Raw genomic sequence first — 26,655 nt, 5'->3', positions numbered from 1 at the left:
CACGTGATGACACTCCCACCAGGATTCCTGCCTTGTTGGCATTCCCACTGATCCTAACCCATAGGGACTCAACCTTAGCATTCCCAGCCTCGAGTTCTACAACATCAGAACACTCTCTAATACAGAGAGACACACCGCCGCCCCTTGTGAAGAGCTTATAGCCTATGTTAGCAATGCTTTTTGGCTATCAATGTAGCGTCAACGTTTAATGCAATGCATGCACTGTTCTTTATGGCAGTAACACCACAATCCTGCAGCTGTGAACTGGGAACCCAGTGTAATAGGTGCCAGTCACAGAACAAAAAGAGATCTTCCTTCTTTTCTGTTTCTAAATGGCCAATGCAGAAGTGCCACATGACAGCCAGTGCCTCCTCTGACTTCTGCAGTGTGAAGGAAAGGTTTAAGTGTGTTTTGTGCTGTGCCAGACTCCTTTCTGCTGCTGAAGGCAGGGAACTGCTTCTTCAGAGGAGTTTTACTGAAGCCTTCAGGCAAGAGAAGAGAAACATGCTGACAGCACTGAGCTCAGAAGCCTACAGAAAGTCACTTTCTGCTTTCTTTGGGGTTTTTAGCTATCTCAGGAAGACAGAAAAAGCACATTGCAGCTGTTGCCCCCTTACAGTCCTGAGCCTGGTTGGAGCAACCAGCTGACTGCTGCTGACCTTGGTGCCACATGTAAAGACAAACTGTGTCAGAACGAAGACAAAGAGCTAACAGCTTTGCTCCTATCTATGGAAAAGAACAATTAGAGAGCTTTATTCATTCCCCTTGACGTACTCCACAACCATTATATGCACAGTAACAGTCAGGAAATGTGAAAAAAAAGGGCTTTCATATTAGGTTTTTTACCCTACAAAATGTTGAAAGCCTGTTCCTCTTCACACCCACAGCAGCCAAGTAACAAATGCAAAAGGCTTACTTTGATACCATTTCATTAGCAGTGTTAAAAGTGTGATCACAAATAATACCTTCAGCACATCAAGGAAAGTGGTATGTGCCAAAAAAGAAATGACTCAAAGGTCCTTCACAATTATTGCTAAGCTTATTAGCAAAAGAAAGCCCTATCAAAAACTGTTCTTTTCCTTTGTAATATCTTTGGAATAAGACTACTGGTACCTCAGTATGTTCTAGTGATGAGTTTACATAAGGTTCGTATCTACATGCATCTGTTTTAAAGCCATCTGGACTGTCTGATAAGGATCAATATAAAATACATCTCTCATTACCTTAAAATACAAGGCTCTTTGTGGAGAACCAGACAGACTATTAAGGTCCCTTCAGTAAGTAAAGCTGCAGCAACAGCAGAGCATACACAATACATATAAGGTATATTTCTCAATACATTCAATATTAATGAACAGAAAATAATTACCTCGCTTCTCCTCCTCTCTTTTGAGCTTATCCTCCTCTATTTCTTTGGGCAGCTTTTCCTTCTTTTCTTTTTCTACGTCATTGTGAAGGTGCTTGGTGGTATAGCTGAGAGCAGGTGACAGAAGAATCTCTCCATTTTTACAAAGTTCATCTCGAATTTTAATGAAGAACTGCTGAAGTTCAACCGCATCTTCATAAATCTCTGAATCCGTCCTGTACAAACGTAGGTACAATACAACATGCCAGAAACATAATTTGTGCACAGTCAAACAGAATCCTAAATACACGCCATCGTCCACCATACCTTGTAATAAAACTCCTATTTAAACAATGCTTTTTTTTTTAAATATATCATGTTTTTCTACCATACTACTCTATGGACTTTTTGTAAAACGACCTCTACCACAGATCCTTTCAGCATCTAACCTGGCTGCTAGCTTAAAACTGAAAGGGTAAGCCTAAAAGGCTAAATTTTGCTTGTCACTGTCTGTCCCTCACTTTAAAAAATGTATTTATAAAATGAAAGTTAAAAAAAAATAGGTGCATCTAGTGCTACTTTCCAAATTCATAGAATTATAGAATGGTCTAGGTTGAAAAGGACTATACAGACCAGCTGGTTTCAATCCCCCTGCTCTGAGCAGGGTTGCCAACCACCAGAGCAGGCTGCCCAGAGGCGCATCCAGCCTGGCCTTGAATGCCTTCAGGGATGGGGCATCCACAGCCTCCCTGGGCAACCTGTTCCAGTGCCTCACCACCCTCTGAGTGGAAAACGTCCTCCTAATATCCAGCCTAAGTCTTCTGTCTTAGTTTAAAACCATTCCCTCTTGTCCAATCGCTATCAACACATGTAAACAGGCGTTTCCCCTCCCATCTATATGCTCCCTTCAAGCCACAATGAGGTCCCCCTGAAGCCTTCTCTTCTCCAAGCTAAACAAGCCCAGTTCCCTCAACCTTTCAGCACAGGAGAGGTGCTCCAGCCCTCTGATCATCTTAGTGGCCAAATTCAAGTAGCAGTCTAACTGGCGTTTGAGTTAAGAGTTCTCCATATGGCAAGGAAAATTATATATAGAGTGAAGGAGCTTATATGAGGCTGTTTACATGTCCTGGGAAATGAAACAGCGCCAATATCAATGATATTCTGCAACCCAAGAGAACAGTTTCCAATCGAATACCACTGAGCAATTATGGGCTGTTTTACCCTGAAGAGGTACTTTGCTAAAAATGGCTGTGGCCTTCTTTGAAAGCTTTCCAGGTACAAAACTTAAAATCTCTGTGAACGTGAGGCAAAAGGCAGATTAGAGCAATCACCACTACCAGCCTGCTTGATGCCTACTCTGATACCTCCTGATTCAGGGGAGCATCTAACAATCCACCACTGGGTGGAACACTAACAGAGAGAGTTTGCAATGGAAAGTACTACCGGTTTCTTTAACAAAATGTGAAAGAAAAAAGAACACAAAATTACTTGACCTAACCCAGGTAAGCTGTTTCTGTCAGCTCACAAGGAAATTGCCAGAAAATATCAGGGAAATTGCATGTTAGGTCAGTCACTCTCCTTCAGAGTCTGCCTCCATCCTTTTCCAGCACAGTAAAACAGACAACTTAATCCCATTATTCTGGCTCTCATTTGCTCTAGAAAAGGCCTGCCACATTTCTACCCAAGACTTCCCTGATTAAAAACAAACAAACAAAAACAAACAACGAAATCTTTCCTGGAAGCAGATTTATCATGCTAGTGTAGGATTTATCCTGCATGTGTGACATGCAAAACCATCTCATGTGGACCTACTAAGTAGTGTTAATGTAGCACAGATGCAAAAACACTGACTATGCCAACATTCACAAACAGTTTTGATGTGGCTGCAGCACATCCAGGAACCCTTAGCAAATACCTAACCTTCTAAAATGTAATTTCAAAAGCAAAAAATAAATAAAAAAGGACAACCATATAAGCAAGCAAAGCAAACCAGAACAAAACCCAAAAGAGAATGCTTCCAAGAAAACCATGACGTATTTTAATCAAAATTGAGGCACACTGCCTACTACCAATATGGGATAGGTGATGCCCAGCAAAGCTTCACTTTACCAACAGATTTCTGTGCTTACTCATAACAAGCAGCACCACAGTCATGCTCCAGCTACTAGTCTGCTGTCAGTTTGTTTGACAGTTTACCTAAAAGCAGTATTTCTGTATATACCAGTCCTGAAATAGCAGAAAAATGAAAGCCAACTGCTTGAAACCAAAACTACTTGCCACTGGCCCTCCTCTACAGCCTGTTCACTTCCAGTGAGTACTTCTGAGAACTTACATAATAATAGTAATATTAACAAAACTGACTTTCCTAATTCAAGACACTCTGCAAGAAGTTTCAAGTGCTCATAGCTTTCACACAATGTTACAACTCATGCAACTATGATGGCTCCAGAAGAGTAACCTGCTAGTCAAGCAATTGAAGAGCTCTTCCTCTTTGTTTTTTCAATTTATAAGTTAGTGTAAACCTGGTTTACATTCAACTGAAGACATGATTGAGCAGACTGAGCAAAATTTTCTAAATGACCACACAAAGGAAAGCAAACACTTTAAAATACTTCTGTGTTTGTCTAAACTTAATACGCAGAACATGCTGTGAGACAACAGATATCTGAAAAACACGGCTTTGCTCACCTGTTCATCCTTCTTGCCCGCTCCAGTACCTCAAACATATTCTCCTGGAACAAGTCCAGTCTTCTATAGCGATTACTTTCAACATTCTTTCGGATAATATCAAAAGTCAGAGGAGGTTTATTTGGGAAGTTGGGATCAACAGCAGGAATCTCAGCTAAGGAATCACTGTAGCATCTGCCCTCATCATCCTGGTGGCTCATAACAGATACAAAAAGGTTATGGATGAGTTCCTGAATTAGCAAAGTGACATTGGGCACATGAGAATCCTCATCTCCTTCTATCTCTCTCCGAGTTTCAAGCAAAACTTTATGTAAGACCAGGGCATCTTTATAAATCAAAGATTCCGGTTCGTTGTAGGTGCAAGCATTATTGAACATCATTACAAAGTCTTCTACCATGGAATCAATATCCTGGTACTTATTGGCCATCATATGACTTCTGATCTTTTCCATGTCAACTGGCTTTTTAATGGTTACGTAATAGTCAGGAAGCTCAGACCTAGATGGCAGCCTCAAGAAGATGGCGCTCAGTCGCCTGCCTCGTTTATCTGTGTAATTCTTAACTGCTTCATACACTTCGTTCAATTTCTGCTGCATTGGAGTCATATATTTCGATTTTTTAGGAGAAATGCCACTTTTTCTACCTAAGCAGACAAAAGAAGAAAAAACATTACAAAAACAGACCCTGAGCACTTTCTTTGTCTACCACCTGCACTGCACCAAAGAGCTGCACAGTTCTATTGTCAACAATGCCTCAAATAACTGTGTGCAGTTATTTGCTTTAACACTTCCTGTGCAGTTTTAATCTTTTCAGTTTACTAAGTTCTGAACAGATATTAAGAAAGCATATGGTTTGAGTAGTAGCAAATGCAGTTTAAGGGCAACAGCTCTAAGAATGGAGATTGCTGGAAACTTTGCTTCTGTGTTTTTTATGGCTTTCAATAATATTCCAGTAAAACCTCATATTTCCTTCATCATTCTGTGGAAATCCCAGGTATCTGAGCAGGGAAACTAAAGGCTTTACTCAGTTTGAGAAGCATCTTCCTTGTAAGCAATCCCACACTTTACTGAAGTGTTACTGAGTACACGATGCAGCATATAACATTTGGGTAACACCACACGCCTCAATGTCAGATCATTCCAACAGTTCTGAAGTTTTCCTTCTTAGTTCTAAGTTGCTTTTCTTAGACAATGCCATATGCATCACCCCAGTTTATAACACGCACATGTAAACACCATTGTTGTCATTGTAATTTTGAACACAAAGTTCTACTTTGCATGACAATGTAAATACGCAGGATATATCTTCCATTTTGAAAGGATGAGTCTCTTAAGTTTGTATTGTTGGATTTGGTAAGTGTTCAGTGGAAACATTGCAATTTACAAGGTTGCCTTACTTAGCTTTAGTTTAGGAGATGCAACATCATCATCTTCAGGTAGGGGTCCCAGTTCTTTCCTTTTTTCTTTAAGGATCTTTTCCAGCATATGGGCATCGTTGTATACCTATTAATTAGTCAAGTGATAAATAAATAAATAAAAACAAACAAGGTTTACTACTGTGTTTTCCTCAGACAGTATGAAGTCCCTTCCTGACATGCTCTCATATAAGGTGGTTAACTTTATGGCAACAATTCCTATTGTCTCAAAGGGCTGAGATTTGGTCATACACAGACCTTAAAGAAGAGTTTAGAGCTAGTCTCCTCAAAACATCTAGATGTTATTTTGAAAATCTTGAAGGCAAAACCAACTACTCAATTAAAAAGAAGGTATTAATTCTCAAATAAACACCTTCGACACACACAGAGACAAGCAGAACTGATAAATACAAATCAGTGAAACATAAATCTTGGATAATTTATCTAACTACTTTTCTATTCCAAAGACCAGAAAACAGGATGACTCAGTTGTCTTATCAACTTCCACATCAAATCATTCTGCTCAGCAACGATCTCTCAAACCAGAGTAACTCCATCAAGGTAGAAAGGACTAGAACGATCCTACTAGGTCTTCACATCCAAGCCCAGGGCAGGAAACCAGATCATGAAGTCCTGTACATTAGCTGATCAAGTTCCTCATTAAAAGTAACTGGAAGTTTCTTACCACTCCTCTGTTCCACAACATCAAGCTTGCTGACCGAGAGACACAATTTTAGTTCCCAAGCATGTCATGGCCATCTGTGCCCTTTTTGCTTATGAATACAGCACCTTTTAACCCTCTTTTTAGTGTTCCCTACAATAGAATCATAGAATCAGAGAATGGTTTGGGTTGGAAGGGACCTTAAAGCCCATCTAACTCCAACCCCCTGCCATGGGCAGGGACACCTCCCACCAGCCCAGGCTGCCAAAAACCCCATCCAGCCTGGCCTTGGGCACTGCCAGGGATGGGGCAGCCACAGCTTCTCTAGGCAGCCTGGGCCAGGGCCTCACTGCCCTCTAAGTGAAGAATTTCTTCCTTATATCTAATCTAAACCTCCCCTCTTTCAGTTTAAAGCCATTACCCTTGTCCTATCACTACACCCCTGACAAAGAGTCCCTCCCCAGCTTTCCTGTAGTCCCCTTTAGGCACTGGAAGGCCACTGGAAGGTCTCACTGTAGCCTTCTCTTTTCCAGGCTGAACAGCCCCAACTCCTTCAGCCTGTTTTCACAGAAGAGGTGCTCCAGCCCCTTGTTCATCTTCACAGCTGCCTCTGGACTTGGTCTAGCATGCACATGTTCTTATGCTGGGGTCCCAGAGCTGAGCGCAGGGCTCCAGGTGGGGTCTCACGAGAGCAGAGCAGAGGGGCACAATCCCCTCCCTCTCCCTGCTGCCCACACTGCTTTTGGTGCAGCCCAGGATAGGGCTGGCTTTCAGGGCTGCAAGCACACATCGCTGGCTCATGGTGAGCTTCTGATCAACCAGCACCCACGGGTCCTTATCATCAGAGCTGCTCCCGATCCGTTCTCTGCCCAGCCTGTAGTTGTGCTTGGGATTGCCCTGACCCAGGTGCAGGACCTTGCCTTTGGCCTTGTTGAACTTTATGAGGTTCGCAAAATATTCATAAGTGACAAGCATATTCATTTCAGACTACTTATTCTCCACTTCCATGATAACGAAGTTGGTTTCCTTCCAATAAAGGAAGACATCCCTTCTCAGTGGTTCTGTGCATCAGAACATGTTCTGGTGACCCTTCACAGTGCAAATACCTTCATGTGATAAATAATGAAAATTTAATAACCAGACGTTTGTTTTTTTTTGTGAACATACTAGGAAGGAAATATTCAGCTGACATTTTCTGAAGTGAAGGAAAAAAGCTAGCTAACAGGAAATAAGTCTAACCTTCAGCTAAAAAATATACTATTACATGGGAGCATATTGCTTTTCATGTTTATACGACCATATTCTAAAGTACCAGCGGAGAGAAGAAGTTACGTTTCTATTTAAATTCAATAAACAAATCCTGGGAGTAATAGTTAAAAATTCAAATATAAATCCTACGTCTGCAAAAAATGGAGAAAGGTAAGCGTGACTGCAGAACAAAACAGTACCTGGGAGCCTTCCTCATTATAATGCCTTGCATTTCGGAACATGAGCTTCATATCTTCAATCATTGCTTCTTCCCCTACATACTTATCGTTGCGGATGTTGTGTTCAATCATTTTCAAATCCATTGGCTCTAAGATAATTTTATAATAATCTGGATAGTCCTTTTTGGATGGCTTAACCATAAACAGATCACAGAGCCGTCTGCCTGTGCCTGATTCTCGAGCTTCCAGAACTGCATTGTATAAGATCTTCATTCGTTGCTTTCGCATATTCTTTTTACTGTTAGGTTAAGTAGAGGAAGAAGAAAAAGGAAGAGAATAAAAGAATAAAAGAGTATAAAAGAATAAAAGGCACAATCACCTCCCTCGCCCTGCTGGCCACTCCTCTTTTCATGCAGCCCAGGGCACAGTTGGCTGCCTGGGCTGCAAGCACACACTGCTGGCTCATGTCCAGGTTTTCGTCCACCAGAAGAAAGTAGTAATGTAAAGGTTTGCAGAAAACTATAGAAGTACATACCTTTTCCTTTTTGAGCTTCCAGCATCCGATGTAGCAGAAGAAATCATACTGTCACCATCCTCAATGTCATCTCTCCTAGCAAGCTCCTTCTTCTTTGCCTGAAGAAACGACAAATCCCTGAAGCCGAACTCACTGCTGGACATTTTCAGAACAACATTAAACTCCAGAACAGATCAGATACATACAGTAAGATGAAGCTATGGATTTTACATGTGTAAGGACACATGCACCATCAAAATATTTCCAGCGATTTATTTAATGCAAGTTTGCCGATTTAAATAGTGGTATAATCCTTTTCATCTGCTAGAAAAACTGTTGAATGAACAATCTGAATTCAACACTTCATGAAATTTAAACTATCTTAGTAACAGTATTTAATTACCAACAACCTGTATTTAACTGTAAACCCTTAACAAAAACAAACAAAAAACCCCAGCATTTTTTCAATTTTCTCCCAACTTAAAATAGTCACGGTAAGGAATTAGAGTGACCAAGAGAAAGCACACAAGGCAGCAGGTGTACTGGAGAAAAATTACCCAATGATGCTCTTCACTCCCATACTTCACCTCTTAAGCATCTGATATCAACTACTTCTGGAAGCAATTTTCAGACTACTTTTTAACCATTGCACGACATGGTAGAAGACACAAGATACTATCAGCAAGCTGATCACAACCAAGAAAATACTACTGCAAATATGAGTCTAGTTCAAAATTGTTTTGGAAAATTATTCATTAGGGAAATAAATTCACATAACAAGTTACATCCTTTTGATTGTTCTATTCCAGATACCTGCATAACTTGCTGCATTTTCAGTACTCTCTTATAGATGGCAGAATTGGGGACATTGTAGCGCTTGGCATTTTCAAACATTAAGTTCAGATCAGCCTCCAGCTGATCTAAGGTTTCATATTCATGGTTCTTCAGTTTCATTCTGCAAAATAAACAAACAAATCAGTTACTCCACATGAGCTACACACCACAAAACAGTTCTTAAACACTTTCATCTTTATGAGAAATCCAATATCTAGAGAGCTGTAGTTAGGCAGGGAAACACAATATATTCTCCTGTTGTTACAATTGCAAGGTGTTACTGCAGCAATATTACACTGTTTTACTGTTATAAAAACTACTGAGAAGTGCAGGTGTATTTCCAGATCTACAGAATTTTCTTGCAGGAAACATCCAACTAACCGCGTGTTTCCTGGATGCCAGCTACCTATGTCTGTAGTAATTGCCTTTTCTCTCAGATCCAAAGAACTTGAGTTCCCTCAATGTCTATGAGAAAAAAAAATGGACAAATATCCTAGATTTAAGATGTGGAGAAAATTATTTGTTGCTACTCATTACATACAGGACTGTTTTTCCCAAAAGACCACTAACTTGTGATGCGTATGCTCCTACATATTCAGGATGTAAATACAGAGTCCAACCCATGCTCTTGCCATCATCTGGTAACAAATATTAGAGGCCACACTACATTTTTTCCAGCTAATCTGAATGGTGGCTGGTACAGAAAGCAAAATCTATGGAGTGAAATGTACAAATGAGTTCTTCGAGTCCAACAAAATGTTAACAAGCCATTACAGGACTTCAGCACACAAGCTCTTGTTGGTATTGCAAAAGATAAAGCATCATTAAGAACTTGAGAAAACGTGGAATAGAAAGGCTTAAAAGAAAACCTGCACCAGCAAGCCTGATCAATAAAACCTGCAAGAAAATTCTGTAGAGTGTCAAGCCACTTGACACTACTAAATCTGGGATTGCTTATGCAGACTCCAGAACACCACTGTCACATGAAGCATCTAAAATGTACCACTTATTCCGCATGCCTCAGTATCTTACACTAGCTTCATGTGTGCATTTAGGCAGTGACATATGCACGTTGTGGTACTGCAACCTAATCCTCAAGCACCACAATGCATAGAAACATATGAAGTTGCTGTTAGTCTTATACCATACTATGAAAATTAATTCTCTTCTTCCTCATGACTCTACAGAAGCAGAATTTTTAAGCTGATAGAGAAGTGAAGACTCTGACAGTAGCTCACGAGTGAAGAAAAGCAGCTTAATTCTTACTCCATTAAATCTTAACCCAGAGTCAGAAGACAAAACGAGGAAACACTGTCTTATAGAAGGCTGAGCTGTCATCCAAATTACCTTACTATCAAATAAAATCTTGCTTCTATTACTGTATGCTTATCCACAACTAGATACATGATGTGCAGTCCGTCTGATTTTAAGCAAACAACCTACATTCACAGTTGAATTCATCAAAGGCCTGACCACAGAAGTAGAATCAAGACTTAGCCCACATGGTTTTCAAAGACAGACAACTTGCAACCACACACATGAAGAATGAAAAATCCAGAGGTGCAAAAGTAATCCTGTTACAGCCTGCAAATAACCTCCTACCTTATGATCCTCTTCAACACACTTGCTGTCAGTGAACAATGGGGTGATTAATTAAGGCTATTCAGAGAAGTTAATTATACTCAAACTCAGCAGAACTCAAGTACCATGCCTCTTCTCAATTTAGAATATTATCAGAGAATCATAGAATATCCTGCATTGGAAGGGAGCCACCAGCTCCTGGCTCCACACAGGACCACCAAAACTCAGACCTGATGGCTGAGAGCGCTGCCTAAACACCCCTTGAGCTCCAGCAACTCTGTGCCATGCCCACTGCCCAGGGCAGCCTGTCCCAGTGCCCGACCACCTCTGGGAGCAGAACCTTTCCCTAACACCAGCCTGACCCTCCCCTGTCCCAGCTCCATGCCATCCCCCTCAGGTCCTGTCACTGTCCCCAGAGAGCAGAGCTCAGCGCCTGCCCCTCCGCTCCCCTCGTGAGGGAGCTGCAGGCCGCCATGAGGCCTCCCCTCAGCCTGCTCTGCTCTGGGCTGAGCAAACCCAGGGCCCTCAGCCGCTCCCCATGAGTGTTGCCCTCCAGACTCTTCCCCATCTTCGTGGTCCTCCTTTGGAGGCTCTCTAATAGTTGTCAATCTTGTAACAGAAGAATTTTATAAACATCAGTTTATTTTGCAAAGCGAGGCCAAAACTAACATTTTCCCAGTTGGCACATTCATAAATTAAGCAAACCATAACAGTGACATATTATTTTTCCAAAAGTCAATGTAATAATAAAATATTTGAAAAAAAAAAAAAAGTTATGCTTACGTTAACTTGTAATAGGTTTAAGCTGTTATTTATATAAACATTCAGACTAGCCCAGATAGCAGTCTCTACTCTTTCAAGTTCTATTCACTAGATGATCATTTTTATTATAAATTCAACTCAAGTAATTAAGCTCAAGGTAACAAAAGCCAGAACTAATTTCAGTTTAAAGAGAATCTCAATCCACTCTAGTGCAGTAAAATGTGAAGTTTAAATTCCCATGTCACATACAACTGAATGAACATTCATAAGAAAAGCACATTTAAAAAAAAAAAACACAAAAAAACACTCAAGAAGTGGATGTCACACAAAACCAACTGTGCTTTATGCTAGATCCACTCTTTTTTTTTTTTTTTTTAAACCCCAGCTGTGGCCCCTAGCTTCCTAGAGCAGAAGACACTGGGGCATGCCAATAAAGGTGATGCTTGCAGTGCCCCTGCACACACACACGCCTCTCACATGCAGATCAGGCGAGGACAGCTGCCAGGGAATTCCCTGGTGGAGGAAAGGCTGATTCACTTGCCTTCAGGATCGTATTTACTAACACTATAAAATGTAATGAGTATCACAGTTCTTGTAAGCACGCCAGGATCCAGCACTTGTGTTCCACCTAATATAATAGCACGTTCTGTGTGTTCCTGCGTTGCTTCCTGACTATCCCTCCAGCTGTTGAATTAAGAGAATTTTAGCCATGCTAAGTTTGCAAAATATCCTGCATACCATGTCCTTCTACCACCCCTTAAAAAGCACAGCCTTCATAGTGTCATTTTTAAAGGGGATATCCTTGTTCTGCAGCTCTGTGGTTTGTTGTCCTTGAGTCGGTTTGGGGGGTGTCTTATCAGTGTGGATAAACACCCGATGGGAAGGAACGAAGAAGGAGCCAAACTCATCTCAGCAGTGCCCACTGACAGGACAAGAAGCAAAAACTGAAACACAGGAAATACTATCTGAACACAATAAAAAAAAAACTTTTTAAAAACAAACAAATAGCAAACAAACAAACAAAAAAACAGCAACAAAAAAACTGTGAGGATGGTAAAACACTAGCACTGGTCACCCAGGTCAGTTGAGGAGTCTCCATCAGGGAAAATGCTCCAAAGCCAACCGGGAACAGCCCAGGGCAAGCTGCTCTGGGTGACCCTGCTTGATGAGGTGGCTGGAGGGGACGGTCTCCCTTCCAACCCCAACTATTCTGTATTTCTGTAAAGAGCATGGCATGAGGAAACTAGCAGGAAACTCAAGCAGGATTACCTCCCGCATCCAGAATCAGCCTGGGATCAGCACTCAGCTCGAGTCACTGAGGCTCTTAGTGCTCAAAGCGCTCAGGAGGTTGGGATGGTTATAATCTGCATCTCATTAAAACAAGCAAACAAAGCACACCCACACCTGTGATACTCTCCCTGTAGTTATCATAAATCACTGAGCAAGGATTTTCCTGCATTTAACAAACACAGACTCCTGAAATACAGGATTAGCTGCAAAATTTATAGTGACAGCAGACTGGGGCAGGGGAAAGAGGGAAAAGGAAATACTTGGCTCCCTTTTCACAGTCCACTCTGACAGTACATAGCCCAAGTATCCAGATGCCAATGCAGAAAATGGTATGAGACTGGAATGCCAGGCTGTACTCTCTAACACCTTCAGTTTTGTGCTAGGACAATTAACTCCTCTGTCCCTGTCTATGAACAGAGGTACTCCTTGAACGTGCATCTCCAAACACACAAAAGTGCCTCCCTCCACCCCAAGCCAAGAAATCCTACCTCTCCACCCCTATGGAGTGGTTATTTTGAATACCTAAAGGCATGGCTGTAATATCAGTAAAACCATGATTGCTTCAGTTTTCCCTAAAGCGTAGCAATTTAGTACATATATTCATGACTTTAAGGCTTCTTAAGCATAGTATGAGAAGATTATGTGGCAATTTAAACAATAATTGAATTTCAGAATTTGCTAAAACAATGTAGACTATTATAAATATCATAATTTAACTCGTGTATTAAAATTACTATTTCTAAGAAGACTGTACTTTTTGTTTTCTAAGCTCTCAGGCAATGAGAAATGCCATCTTTTTTAAAAGTTCTGTATATACATCTGAGCATCATTTTTGCTCAGACAGCAAGATGCACCCTGCCTACTCTGTAAGGAAAGTAGAGTAACAGCTGCCTCCCTATGGCAAATTATTTCTCCTGATACCAAGTACATTTTCAAAACAAGGTTTCTCCCAATTAAATCCACATATACATAATTAGAACAAACACCCTTTGGTACATTCAGACAAAAAGCTCCCTGAGAATTGCCAGTGATGTTCTCAATTTCATCTTTTTTCCAACAAATGTGTTTTATGCTTCATTCAAGAAAAGATGATTCCTTTGCCAAGCCAACAGTTGTATTAAGACATAAGAAAAACATATTTAAAGCCACTGATGGACAGCTAACCAATATTGTATCTCTGCACTTGCCCCCCAAAACACGAATAACACTGTCAGACAGGTAAGAAAAAGGTTTAATAAGCAGTATCTTTGTTAAACTGGAAGGTAATAAAACAAGTATACCAAATCTAGCAGATTGTATTACGGTATAATTTACAGAACTATTATAAACACACTAGCAGTGTGAGGACCCACTGAAGAAGAACTATTGCTTTACCAAACACTGTCACACCTCTCCTGCAGACCTGGTTTTCAACTCCATTTCCTATGGCTGTAATGCACTCTACTCTAAAGGAAGATGTTTTAGCATAACTTTATACACGAGGATACAAGACGTGCTTTAGAGCAGGAATAGCTGGCTCTTCCCTGTGGGAAGGGGAGCCAAGCACATCAACATGGGCAGCAGGGCAGGGGCCTTGCCAGCTACAAGCAATCAGGTTTGACCCAGATGCAGACCACCCAGACAACTTTTGGTGATGAGGCAGGTGTGAGGTGAGGCCAGGAAGCCAAGCTTGCAGGGCAGGATCAGACACAGTCAGCAGACACAGTGCAGGCAGTGCCTAAACTCATCCACAGAGGCCCAAGGCAATGCCAGGAAGTCAGTCCACAGGTCAGGTCTGGGTCAGTGCGGGGGTATCAGTGGGGGTCCACAGCCAGGCAGAGGCATGACTGTGGTGGGCTGGAGACCAGCACTCCTACCATGTAGCTCAGGCAGGGCCTTAAATGGGGCTCCCAGGTTCCTGGGAAGGAAGCCAGGGCCACCTGAAGCTAGTCAGGGCCATGAAGACTTGTTAATGCACTCAGCACCTTGATACACGATGGAGCTAACATGGTGTGCATATTATTCTGGGCTTTAGTGGCCTGAGATAAGCTCACTGCTCTTTTTACATGTTTTTATCCCACAGCTGTGCTCTGGCAGCTGAGGAATCTTTCAGGGCTCACAGATTTATGAACAGTGTGCTACATTAGCACTTTACTCCAGACTAACTACATCATGAAAGAAAATAATTATTCTCTACAATTAGACTGTGACCTAAACAGAAGGAATATAATTGCAAACACCTTTCCACAGTTTGCATTGCTGAAGACTATTGATTTAAGAAACATGGCAGTAAGAGGTAACCATGCCATCAGGATAAAGGGAAGGGAATAACAGAGTGTTCTGCAGAAGCTTTCACATCTGCTGTGCACCTCACCTTCAGAATTATTGATATGGCAACTACCTGGGCACATTCCTAATGAAACACTGTGGAAAATAAACCCATGGATGGCAGCCATTGATAAAAGATGATTAGAAGACTGATGCAGACTGACACAAAACAAGCAGCAACAAAGCACAGAGGAAAAATGGTATCGTTACATGAGAGGTCAGCAACTTGACCGCAATTAAGGATGCTGGAAATGAAAGGAGCCTTTGAATAGTATCGCACCAGAGGCAGTTTGCATTTTCTTACCTGATCTGCTGCAATGAAATAGGTGTTTTAATTTGCTGGTAATAATCAGGATACTTTTTCTTAGAGGGCAACTGGAAAAAGGGTTCAGATATGAGCTGGCCCTGATTATTTCGGCAACTTCTAACTGTATCATAAAGCTGATAAAGAGGATTAGAAGTGTCCATGAAAGAAGTAATGCTCTCAGCTTCAGATTCTCCTTCTTCATAACGAGCAGCAGCTGCACAGAGAGAAAGGAAAAATGAGAAACTCTCAGCAGGACAAGTCAGAGTGATTTTTTTAACGACTTTTCAAATAGAGAACTAAACTGGAACAAAATGCAGACCCTCAGTTGAGGGTGTTCAGCCACTCTCCAGTAGTCAGATTCACAAGCCAGAAAAGGACTTCACAAATGGCTACACCTCACAAGCCCCAAGCTGATGGGAAAAAACAAAAACAAACAAACAACACACTTTATCTAAATAGCAAGTTCTCTTATCAGATGAGCCTTCAGTTCAGTCACTGGTAATAAACTCTACATATAGAAGCATGCAGAAGTGTTCATACTAAACAGGACTATTCAAGCACACTACCTGTAAAAACAGCTACACCCTTATTTACCAGTCAAACCATTACTACCAATATCCGTACCAAATACATTTGTACATCGAACCACTGTGATTCTGCTATCTGACTGGAGTACACTACAAGAATATGAACTGAAAAACCATATCTAGAATTTTCAAAGGTCTTTAGTCTGTTAGGGAATATGGCTGAAATAGAAATGAATTTTTGAATATATATCAAAAAAGATTACTTCAGAACTTTTGTAATCTTTTAAATAGTAATCTCATGATATAGTAATTGCATAATAATCCTGGCTCAAGTAAAAAAAAAATCTGAACTTTAACAAGCAAGTCTGACACTACAGCTCACCTTTAATATGCAGAAAGTGAAAGAGAAATAAACATTTTATGCTAGTTCTATAATAATTCGAAAATCAATAAATACTGTAGTATAAAATGTTCATAGCAGACTTTTCCTATTGTCTTTATGAAGCACGTATTATGCTTCAGGATTAGGACGAACAAAAGAGCTACTCTGATGAAGTAACATTTCTCCTAATTTCATCTGCAGTAAATGTTACTGAGCAACAGAAACACAGACGGAATGAAAAAACACTGGCAACAGAAATATAGGATGGGAAGCAATAAATGGCCAATGCTTCTACTGCACTGTAACACAGTTGGCATAATTTGTACCTTGCAGACAGGCATAGTAATAAAATCTATGTGTTTTTGCATACACAGCTATTTATTCATCCTTGTTTGCTCTCTTACGAATCCCAATTTAGAGGAAAGCTTGGCAGGTGACATGCTGGATAATTCAGTTACACAAAAAGACAGTTCTCTAACGCTCAAGCCAAGTTTCCAGCTGGCATTTTCATTATTGCTCAATAGAGGCTGGCAAAGTTTCAAATTTTCTACTCGATTTCAGTAAAGATGTATTGAAATGATGACAAAGCCAGAGGACATTCTGACTGCATATCAACATAGTACTATCATTTTTCCTCTGCAGTCTGACACTGCAGATCTACACGAGTGTACCAGACAAGCTAGACGCAAGCTAAAACACAAGCAGACCACAGCAGATGCGCAAACACTACACAGACGTTCATTACTAATTCAGAGGAGATGCTTAAAATTATCAGACGCGTGTATTCCAAGCAGCATCGCATAATGGCAGAGCAGCTACTACAGCAGCCTGCAAAGCAGGAGCTGGACAGAATCACTCAGGTAGAAACAAAAGACTGAAGACAACACTCTGTCTTCTTCCCCGCACCTAACATACCAGTCTGAATGCAGAGATAAATCCTGATGGCTAGAGACAGCTACCAAGTAAAATAAATTTCCGAAGTAGAATATGCAACAAAATACTGTCTTTGCTATTGTTTACTCAAACAGTTCAGTTCTGACTGCTCCATCAAAAAGGAACAGAATAGAAAAAAGGAGAACTTGTTTTTATGTGAGAGAAACAAGAAACAAGCATGCTAATATTCTGTGACATGGCAGACAACAAAAAAGCAGTTCAATACCCTAAACAAGAAATGTACTTCCTTGGTGTAAGAAGTGGAACACAAGACATTCACCAAAATGAAATCTCAGTAAATTAAACAAGCACTAAAAGGAAAGTGTCTATGTAACACATCAGAATACAACTACAAATATTTTCATTATAACATTTATGCTCTTTGAAAGATGTGTTCCAACCATTATATATTCTTACATAGTAGAACATTAGCATTTTCTGAATAACAGGAAACACATTATCTCGAGAACTGAAGAAGTTACTATTTGGATCAGAAGACAAAAATCCACATTTGGCTGTACAACCAGCCACATAATGCAAGACCGCAGATTCTTCAGCATTCAGTAGCACCAGGTCTCCAGGGAACACGCTGGCAGCACAGAGGAACAGTCAGTTACTCCTCTTTCACGCAGCTGTTACCACAACTACAGTGAGCAGGTACAGCAGAAATATGCAGTAAAGCATACGTGTACGCTTACACAGTGCTACAGCAGGGAAGGAACAGAGTTAGGAAAGCATATAAATGTATATGGAAGAAACTTAGTCTTTACTCAGCAAGTAGTTTGCTTTAATCAATATCTCCCAAGGTCCCAAAGCACGTAGATAACAATGAATGCTCAAGATGTAACCGAAGCCAGATTCTAGTACAGCCAAGAGCAGCATCCAGACTTGACATGAAATACTTATAAACAAGTAATTTATAATGACCTTTTATGCCTGTCTTTACATATCTATACTTCAGGTAGCTGCAGAAGCTGTTCATATTGAGTACATTTGAGCTGGAAATCTTCTACAATCTCCTTTACATCATGACAGCCTCTGAAACTGTGCGGATAAACTCCATGTTGGAAACTGATTGTTCACTGCTTAGGCAACTGCTACAACCAAAGAGGCTCACAGATTTAACTCTCTGTATCTATATCTGCTATCTTGAACTTCTGGAAGGTGACTTTGACCTGTTCAGGACATTTGTTGTAGGGGTCCCTTGAGAGTCACTCCTGAAGGGCAAAGGCATCCAGGAAGCCTGGGTGCTCCTCAAGAAGGAAGTCTCAAAGGCACGGGAGCAGACTGTTCCTGAGTCCCGTAAGGCAAGCCGGAGGGGAAGAAGACCAACATGGGTAAACCAGGAACTTTTGTTGAGACTCCAGGTGAAAAAAAAAGAGTCTACATCCTGGAAGAAGGGACAGCTTACTTGGGGCAGCTACAAAGAAGTTACTAAGATAAGCAGAGAGGAAGTTATAAAGGCAGAAGTCCAGCTTGAACTCAGATTGGCCACTGCAGTAAAAGAGAACAAGAAATCCTTTTACAAATATATTAACAGTAAGAGAAGAAGCAAGGACAATTTCCATCCTTTACTTGATAAAGCAGGGAATGTGATCACTGAAGATAAGGAAAAGGCTGAGGTTCTCAACACCTTTACATCTGTCTTTAATAGTCGGATCAGTTATGCTCAGGGTACTTTACGCCCTGACCTGAACATCCCCTGTGATTCAGGTAGAGAATCAGCCCCTGTGATCCAGAAAGAGACAGTTAGAGACCTGCTCCTCCATCTGGAATGTCACAAGTCCATGGGACCAGACGGGCTCCACCCTAGGGCGCTGAGGGAGCTGGCAGAGGTGACTGGCAGGTTTTCCACCATTTATCAGCGTTCCTGGTTATCTGGAGAGCTCCCAGAGCACTGGAGGCTTGCTGATGTGACTCCCATCTACAAGAAGGGCCATAAGGAGGATTCAGGGAACTACAGGCCTGTCAGCCTGACCTCAGCTCCAGGGAAAGTTATGGAGCAAATCATCTTGGATGAGATCACACAGCGCATGCATGGCATCCAGGGGATCAGGCCCAGCCAGCATGGGTTCATGAAAGGCAGGTTGTGCTTGTCCAACCTCACCTCCTTCTACAACCGTGTGACCAGACTGGTAGATGAGGGAAGGGCTGGTGATGTAGTCTACCTAGACTTCAGCAAAGCCTTCGACACAGTCTCCCACAGTATTCTCCTGGGGAAATTGTCTGCCCGTGGCCTGGACACGTACACTCTTCTCTGGGTAAAGTACTGGCTGAAGAGCCATGCCCAGCGTGTTGTGGTTAATGGAGTTAAGTCCAGCTGGCACCCTGTTACAAGTGGTGTCCCCCAGGGGTCGGTACTGGGGCCTATCTCATTTAATATCTTTATTGATGACCTAGATGAGGGGATAGAGTGTACCTTCAGTAAGTCTGCAGATGACACCAAGTTGAGAGGTAGTGTTGATCTGCCTGAGGGACAGGTTCAGACAGACCCAATGGCACAAGACAGCAAGAGAATATAAATCAGAACGAGCAAGCGTGAGATTCCTCTCAAACAAACACAGCACTGTGCATCTTTTATAGCAAGGAACACCCAAGTATACTCGGAAATATACATGCTAAATTCAAGACACACAAGACAGTTTGGCCTACCCCATCTTACCAGCTGCACGTTTATAAATTCATATTTAAGAGGAAACAGGGACTGGATTTCACAGAATTATAAATTGAGTTTTGAAACACTACAAAATGTTTTTGCAATAAAGATACTTGAAGAGATCAGCTGTACAGTTTTGCTTATTCCAAATACTTTAATTAAAGAAAATAAAACAGCATTTCAGTTCCTACCAGCCAAAGCTGCATCCTCATCACTTTCTGATCCATACTGCAATGCCATAGTAATTGCTGATAAACGATCCCCCTGGGCTGATCTTTTGTTACTACAAAAAAAAGAAAACAAAGAAAGAAAGAGATTTCAGAAATAAAAAATAGCAAAAGTTTCTCATTATCAAACCACCATTAACAGCCATCCTGAGTGTGTAAGTAAACCAATGGAACTCATGACAGTTACCTACATTATCAAGAAAACAGATGTGAATATGCCAATAAAATATATATGGAGAGCTTAGCAAGGGAAACTGTTAATGACCCATGAGTTTGCCTCCTTTGGGGTGGTCCTTCAAACTGAAAAATTGGACATGCAATCAGAAAGCTAGAGTTCAAGCTGTATATATCCTGTCCAACTTTGAATGCCTGAGTATTTGAATTACTAATTGGGAAGGGTAACAAGTATTAATTATACTCCCAATTAATAACACTGTTATTTAACCTCACTTTATAGGGATTTGTCTACACGAAGAAATCTAGCATGCTTTAAGCTGTATACACCTAATTCTCTCTCTCCCCCAGCACTACTTGAGGTTTTTCAACACACAAAGTGCCTGCCCGTGAAGCATCTTCTCTCCTTTTTAAGTGATTATGTTCTCACGATGCCTTCTTCAGCATCATTCTCTTTCTCCCAAACCTGGGACACAGCATTTCACACCATAAGTGGGTTCAGTCTTGCCCTGCAGGAGCAGTCAAGTCTGGGAAAAAAATGGATATGCTGCTTAAAATGACACCAACTCCATACAAATGCTCAACACCTGAAAGAGTCTTGCTGCTGCTGAGTGTTCAGCCATGGTTTCAAGAGTACACACAAAGAATTTGCCGGGAGTAGTACTGCTTCCAGACAGTAACTCTTAGACTGAAGACAATACCTCTGATACGTACCAAAATTCTCAACTGATGAATGAAAGAACAAACCAGAATGCCTCTAGTAAGCAAGTCTACCCAGTAAGTCTGCTGTAAGTGCATCCTAAATTCAATACTTGCTATTTACAGGCTTTTATTTTATTGGTTTCCATCTTCCATCTCTTATCTAGTCCTACTTATTCATTTTCAGCCTCCAAATACTATTTGCCTAGATTTACAAATTTACTTATATGCGATTTTTCACCTGCTTTATTTTGTAATGAAGGCTAGCATATTGATCTTCACAACATTTCTAATGAAATAATTGTACACAGGAGTATTTAATGACAGGTGTTCTCAAACATTAAATCTAAAATCAAACATAGAAGAGCAATTACAGCAAAGTAACTTCTCAAACCACACTAAATATGACTAAAATATATTTGAAATCAAAAGTATTGAAGTCACTATTGATCATTGAAGAGCACTCCCAACTGAAATTAAAAAATAAATAAATCAGTATTTTCATGTGATGATGACCCAGCTTTTCCTCCAAGTCCACAATTTACTTACCGATAATATTTGTTAGAAGAATTTCTCTCATCACCAACACTGCCTTTACCCTGTGAGGAAGGACCTGTCAGCTTGGAAGCAGTCAAATTTGATGGAGTCCTTAAGGTAGAAGAGACAAGCCAAGGAAAGGGGAACAAAAGAGGCCCGCCTTAGACCCAAGAAAAGATGCAGCAAGAATATAGCTGTTTACAGACTTACTCTGATAGTGCAGACAAAAGGTCCAGAAACGAATTAAAAAAATAATGTATGTTTTAAAGCCAAAAGTAAAGTAACACTAAGATACATTTAGGGCCCCAGCATTTTAATATTGATTTTGTTTTTATAAAAAGTCAGGAGGAGGTAACATTTAGATTGAGGATTAATAGCTATACACACAGCTCAGCCTACAACAGCAGCGAAAGCAGCCAGCAAAATGTTCCTTAGCATCCACATAAAGCTAATCATAAAGATCCATCGTGTTTTACCAATAGTCGACATTGCATATTGTCAAGCAACTTTATTGTGTGATTTTATTTAAGGGAGGACAGTTAAATGCACTGACAGAGAGCAATTTAGTATGACAAAGGATACAAAGAACTCTGCGCTGGCAGAGCGAGGTTACTTGTGACACTGAGGCAACATAGCTGCAGGACATTGGTTAGTAGCATTATGAGGAGTTGGAGCATGATCCACCAAAGACAAATTAAAATGGACATAAACCCAGAAGAAAAATAAAATAAATTAAATGAACTTATGGGGGTATTTTACCAAAATCAGCAATAAGTAAAAGAGACCCCCTGTTGAGACAATTGTTATAAATGATTCTGTGATGCAGATTCAGCAAAAAAAACACACACACAAAAAGAACAATGGTGTAATAAAAAGAGCAACCAGTGAAATGCTTCAGAACAGCAGGTGAAAGGTTTGGTTTTTCACTACACTTTCCTCTCACCCATTCTTTTTTGGTGTCAAACAAACAAACAAAAAACAGCAACAAAAAAAAAAAAAAAAACACAACAAAAGAAACTGCACACACACACACAAAAGCAGTTCAGTATTATTATAGCCTGTTTCAGGCACTACAAATAAATATTTTTTGCCAAGTTACAGAAACAAAGAAGGGAGCCGTCAATTATTCTGACATTCAGATTACTTCAGGCCTCACAGATCCACTGAGAATGTAAGAACATCTAGAATAAAGGAGCTGAGAAGTAGAAATGGGTTGGCAGTGTAAGAGAGGAATTCAACTAACAAATATCAGTGTGATTTATCTGTCATCCCTTTTTGTGCAAATAGCATTATTTTGAAGAAAAACAGTTAAGTCACCAAATTAAATATAACTTGCGACATCCTGAGCTTCATCAATGCAGTAAGGAAAAAATAAAAGCCACAATCTATATAGAAAACCTCTGGGGCTGTATGTATTCCATCAAATACATTACGTACATTACATGTTTGTAGAATCAAGATCTTCTGGTACCACACATACTTTTAAGAGAAATTGTTAGAATATACATCAAGAATCACTCCTTAACAAAGTTTCTGTTTTTATATTTCATTTCTTTCACACATAATAGTATTAAACGCATTGCTCAGGACTAACACTATCTAAACATTTTCCTGGAGAAAAATAAAACAAAACCAACCACCAAAAAAAAAGCAACACAATAAAACCTGCCTTTCAGTAAAAGAAGGGAGTGCTAGGGTTCTCAGTTATACCACACAAACCTTCACAGGACATGAACAGGATTTATTTTCTAGTATCAAGTGCTACTAAAGAGCTCATATACATACAGAGTCTATCCTAGAAAGAGTTTGATAACTCCTTGGAGGACTTGCAAGACATTGATTTATTTTCTGGATAAATGATGCAGCTCATACTGGAAAACAGTATTTAAATTTACTTTTGACTGGTACTCAGAAGTAAAAATCTATACAAGAATAAATCCAATTGCATTTCAGATAAAAAAAATCTATAATGACTACATCACTTCTCTGTACACCATGGATTTTCACAGGTAGCACCATTTCCCAAATAAAATCTGTGAAATAAATACGACGATCAGCAGTATTTTATACATGCCTGTTCAAGACCCAAATTCTACTCCTCTGATTTGTAAGTCCAGATCTTCAGTGTCTTGTGCCTCTTTCATAGACAGAAACAGATTTTCAAATAAGAGTTTATATAATATGAACTTTATTCTACATACCCATTGCCTGTGGTCTTGTTGCTGTGTTTCTGCCCCTACCTAATTGTGAGTTCTTGTGTTTCAAGCCCTAATAAGGTTCAACAATGCTCATCATTTTTCTACATCAAAACAAAACAAAGAAACTGTTTCCTCACCATTCCTTTTCCATTATTAACTTACAAACACATATGGTGGAAGTTGGTCGTAGCTTAAAAGAGATGATTACACTTTTCTTTTTGACAATCAAGCATACCACAGAAATATTTCACCACAGAAGTATTTCCATAAAAAATTCCTATTTGAAAGCCATTTTGTGGTTTATAACTTTTAAAATAACAATAAAATGAGTTTGCAAGCAAACATTTCCCCATATATTTGCCACAGCAAAATTAAGGGAATATCTACAGAGATTTTCATGAGTTTATAAAGAGAACTCTATTTCCAGTACCTGATTCGGAGACTTGACTTGGCCAACTCACTGTGTTCAATTTCAGCTTTTTTCATATTAAATATTTTTTTAATTGCATTTGCATCCTGTCAATTAAAAGAATTTTTTGTTTAAAGTTGAAAACAAAGAATGTTATTTTCAGCTAGAGCAATTCAAATCAAAACAAAAATGAGTTTTTTGTTTTTATACATTTAGATATAAAACAATTTAACTACCTGAGATTGTAGGCGTAATTTGGTCATAAAAATACAGATAAAGGAAAGAGGATCTTCAAGAACCATGCAAAGAATGCATTACTCTGATTTTTAAGCTTATGATGAAAACCACAAACAGTTCCTGAGATCCATGAAGAGATTAATAGCTGATTACTGCTATCATTTTAACCTGTAGTTTCAGCCATTTCTACGTCAATCACAAAAGTAACGGGATACTCCATTCTTCCAAAGAAGTCATGTAACTCATTTCCTGAGATAATCTGAACTTTGATTTAACTATTAACAGCCAAAACTAACCTTGAACACTTGTGATCCAGGCTCATTGTAGGTTTTGGCATTCTTTGCGAGAAGATCTATATCCTTGGCCATTGCATGAATGCTTTTGTAAGTCCCATTCTACACAAGAAAAAGCAGCATTGCTTATTGACAATCTTCAGACAGCATGAGAATGAAGTCAAAAGCAAAGAGAATTCATAAGGAATAAAGACAACATTTATAGAATAAAGAGAACATTTATTAAAAAACAGGTAAGTACTTTGAAAAAAACACAACAGAAGTGCTAAGTCCTTCTTGATGATACGAACACTAAGTAAAAGATGGAAAAAAAAATTAATACAGTAGATTATCTTAATTTTGAAGGGTTCTGACAACATGTTATTTCACCTTTATTCTCTAGTTCAATTAGCCTTTGTGTTATTCTTTGCTATTACACAAAATGCTAGAATTACAGAACAGTATTTCAAATTGCTGGAAAAGCAAATCAAAAAATGCATCAGTACAAAACATCTATTTTCAGCACTAGAGCAGAAGGAGGTGATGATAATGCATGACCACACTTCAATACATCGATGTTTTATGTCAATAGTACTTGCCAAGGAATTACTTTACACAATTAAACATCAAGTAACCTAGGATTCAAGCTCAGTGCCAGCACACTATGGTTTACAATGCTAGACCTTCAGCACAGCTATTTCAGCAGCATTAAGCCAGGAAAGAACATCGAATCAGCAGAGCGTTCCTATTTCTCAGTAGCAGGGAAAAATGCACTGCTTTTCCTATCCACTTTAACTCTAGCTTTTATCACTTTTATTTCAGACTTGTTTAAAAGGAAGTGTTCTATGATATACTAATAAGCTTACTGTACCTGTATCCTTTGTGCGATAGTTTTAAGATCTATGGGCTCTTTTATTATTGCATAATAATCTGGATATTGCTGGAAAACAAAAAAAAAAATATTTATTATTACAAACAGTTGTGAGCCATTCTGTGAGCTATTAGCAAAAATTAAATGCAGGTAAGAACAGTGTAAATTTCATAAACATCGCAGCAGGCATCAATTTGGAGAGTCAGATCTAAGGCAGATATCTGCAATTACTTTACATCAGTTTATTGATGAAATGAAACGGTTCTGGCTGCAAGCAAAATACATGTACATGGTAATGGTCTTCAAATTATTTGTTTTGCTGGTTAAACCTGTTATGCCACACCCTGGATAAGAAAAATGAGTTTAGATGTAAAAAGATTAAAAACTCAACCAAAGAAGAACAGTTAACTAAACTGGCAGAACAGGACAAACCCCCATCTGCAATGACAGGGCTGGGAATGAGTGGGCAGGAGCAAAGAAGCTCTAAAAACAGCTGGAGTTTGCCACTAATGAGACAGTAATGAAGTACCGCATCCCCAGACTTTGCATAATGGTGGATTTATGGAAATTTCCATGTTTCAAACTTAGAATGAAATCATTACTATTAAAATACCCACCACTTTAGATGGAAGTTTCTGAAACAGTTCACTTATGAGGCGTCCTGATGGGTTTGTGGCAACAGCTACAGCTTCAAGAAGCTGTTCAAGAATCTCCTTGAGGTAACCTGGAGATGACTAATAGGAGAAATTAAATCACAAGCAGTTTCAATAACAGCCAAAGTACAGTGTTTCAATTTGCATTGAAATATATGAATTAATTTTTCAAAGACAGAAAAAAAAAAAAAAACAGCTATAAAAGATGTATGCACCTTTGAAAAACACTATTGTTTATGCATTTGGGTGAAACACGAGAAAACTTTAATTTCATGTTTACACTGCGGACTGCCAGATATACGTTTCATGACTGTTGGCTATCAAGTCTGTTCTAACAGCATGTAAACATGCATCCCAACAACAGGAAAAAACAGACAAACCCAAACTTCCTATGGTCATATCTGGCTTATACAACACTCCAGGAACAGCTGCACTAACTGAATGGGACCCACACTGGAAAACTGTACCATTAGACATAAAGCTTGGTTGCATCAAACCTCAGTGTTGGTATGATATCAAGTACACATCATATTAATTTCACCTGAACCAGAACCGCATTTTACATGTATCCGTATCAGAAAACATCTTTTTTTTTTTTTTTGCTAGACAAAAATGTAACATACACACAATGCTGTGAAATAATTAACCGGTAACTACTAAACTTGTGTATAAAATATCTTTTGGAGCGTAATTTAACCATTAAGAGATTGAATGCCTTTCCAAACATGGAGGCCAAGCTCTTTCTCAGGG

The 26,655-nt window shown here is 39.7% G+C and overlaps 1 protein-coding gene across 13 annotated transcripts in view; it reads right to left on the bottom strand.

Moving 5' to 3' along the window:
- The window catches only part of PBRM1 (polybromo 1), a 59,566-nt gene that overhangs the window by 25,530 nt on the left and 7,381 nt on the right, over positions 1 to 26,655 (bottom strand). For 10 of the 13 annotated variants that reach the window (XM_068694716.1, XM_068694719.1, XM_068694717.1 and 7 more), the window contains 13 exons: positions 25,870 to 25,986; positions 25,253 to 25,321; positions 24,406 to 24,504; positions 23,894 to 23,979; positions 21,278 to 21,376; positions 19,820 to 19,911; positions 15,128 to 15,344; positions 8,863 to 9,004; positions 8,071 to 8,168; positions 7,557 to 7,833; positions 5,430 to 5,535; positions 4,034 to 4,676; positions 1,370 to 1,581 (listed from right to left, as the gene is read on the bottom strand). In XM_068694716.1, the coding sequence (XP_068550817.1) occupies positions 1,370 to 1,581; positions 4,034 to 4,676; positions 5,430 to 5,535; positions 7,557 to 7,833; positions 8,071 to 8,168; positions 8,863 to 9,004; positions 15,128 to 15,344; positions 19,820 to 19,911; positions 21,278 to 21,376; positions 23,894 to 23,979; positions 24,406 to 24,504; positions 25,253 to 25,321; positions 25,870 to 25,986 (2,257 nt within the window). The remainder of the gene's footprint in view (positions 1 to 1,369; positions 1,582 to 4,033; positions 4,677 to 5,429; positions 5,536 to 7,556; positions 7,834 to 8,070; positions 8,169 to 8,862; positions 9,005 to 15,127; positions 15,345 to 19,819; positions 19,912 to 21,277; positions 21,377 to 23,893; positions 23,980 to 24,405; positions 24,505 to 25,252; positions 25,322 to 25,869; positions 25,987 to 26,655) is intronic. The other 3 variants (XM_068694720.1, XM_068694721.1, XM_068694725.1) reach the window with 1 other exon arrangement.

This window comes from Anas acuta, chromosome 11 (assembly GCF_963932015.1).
Source record: "Anas acuta chromosome 11, bAnaAcu1.1, whole genome shotgun sequence".
Lineage (NCBI taxonomy): Eukaryota > Metazoa > Chordata > Aves > Anseriformes > Anatidae > Anas > Anas acuta.
The sequence above is the reverse complement of the archived record's forward strand: the minus strand, read 5'-3'. Positions and strand labels throughout refer to the sequence as shown.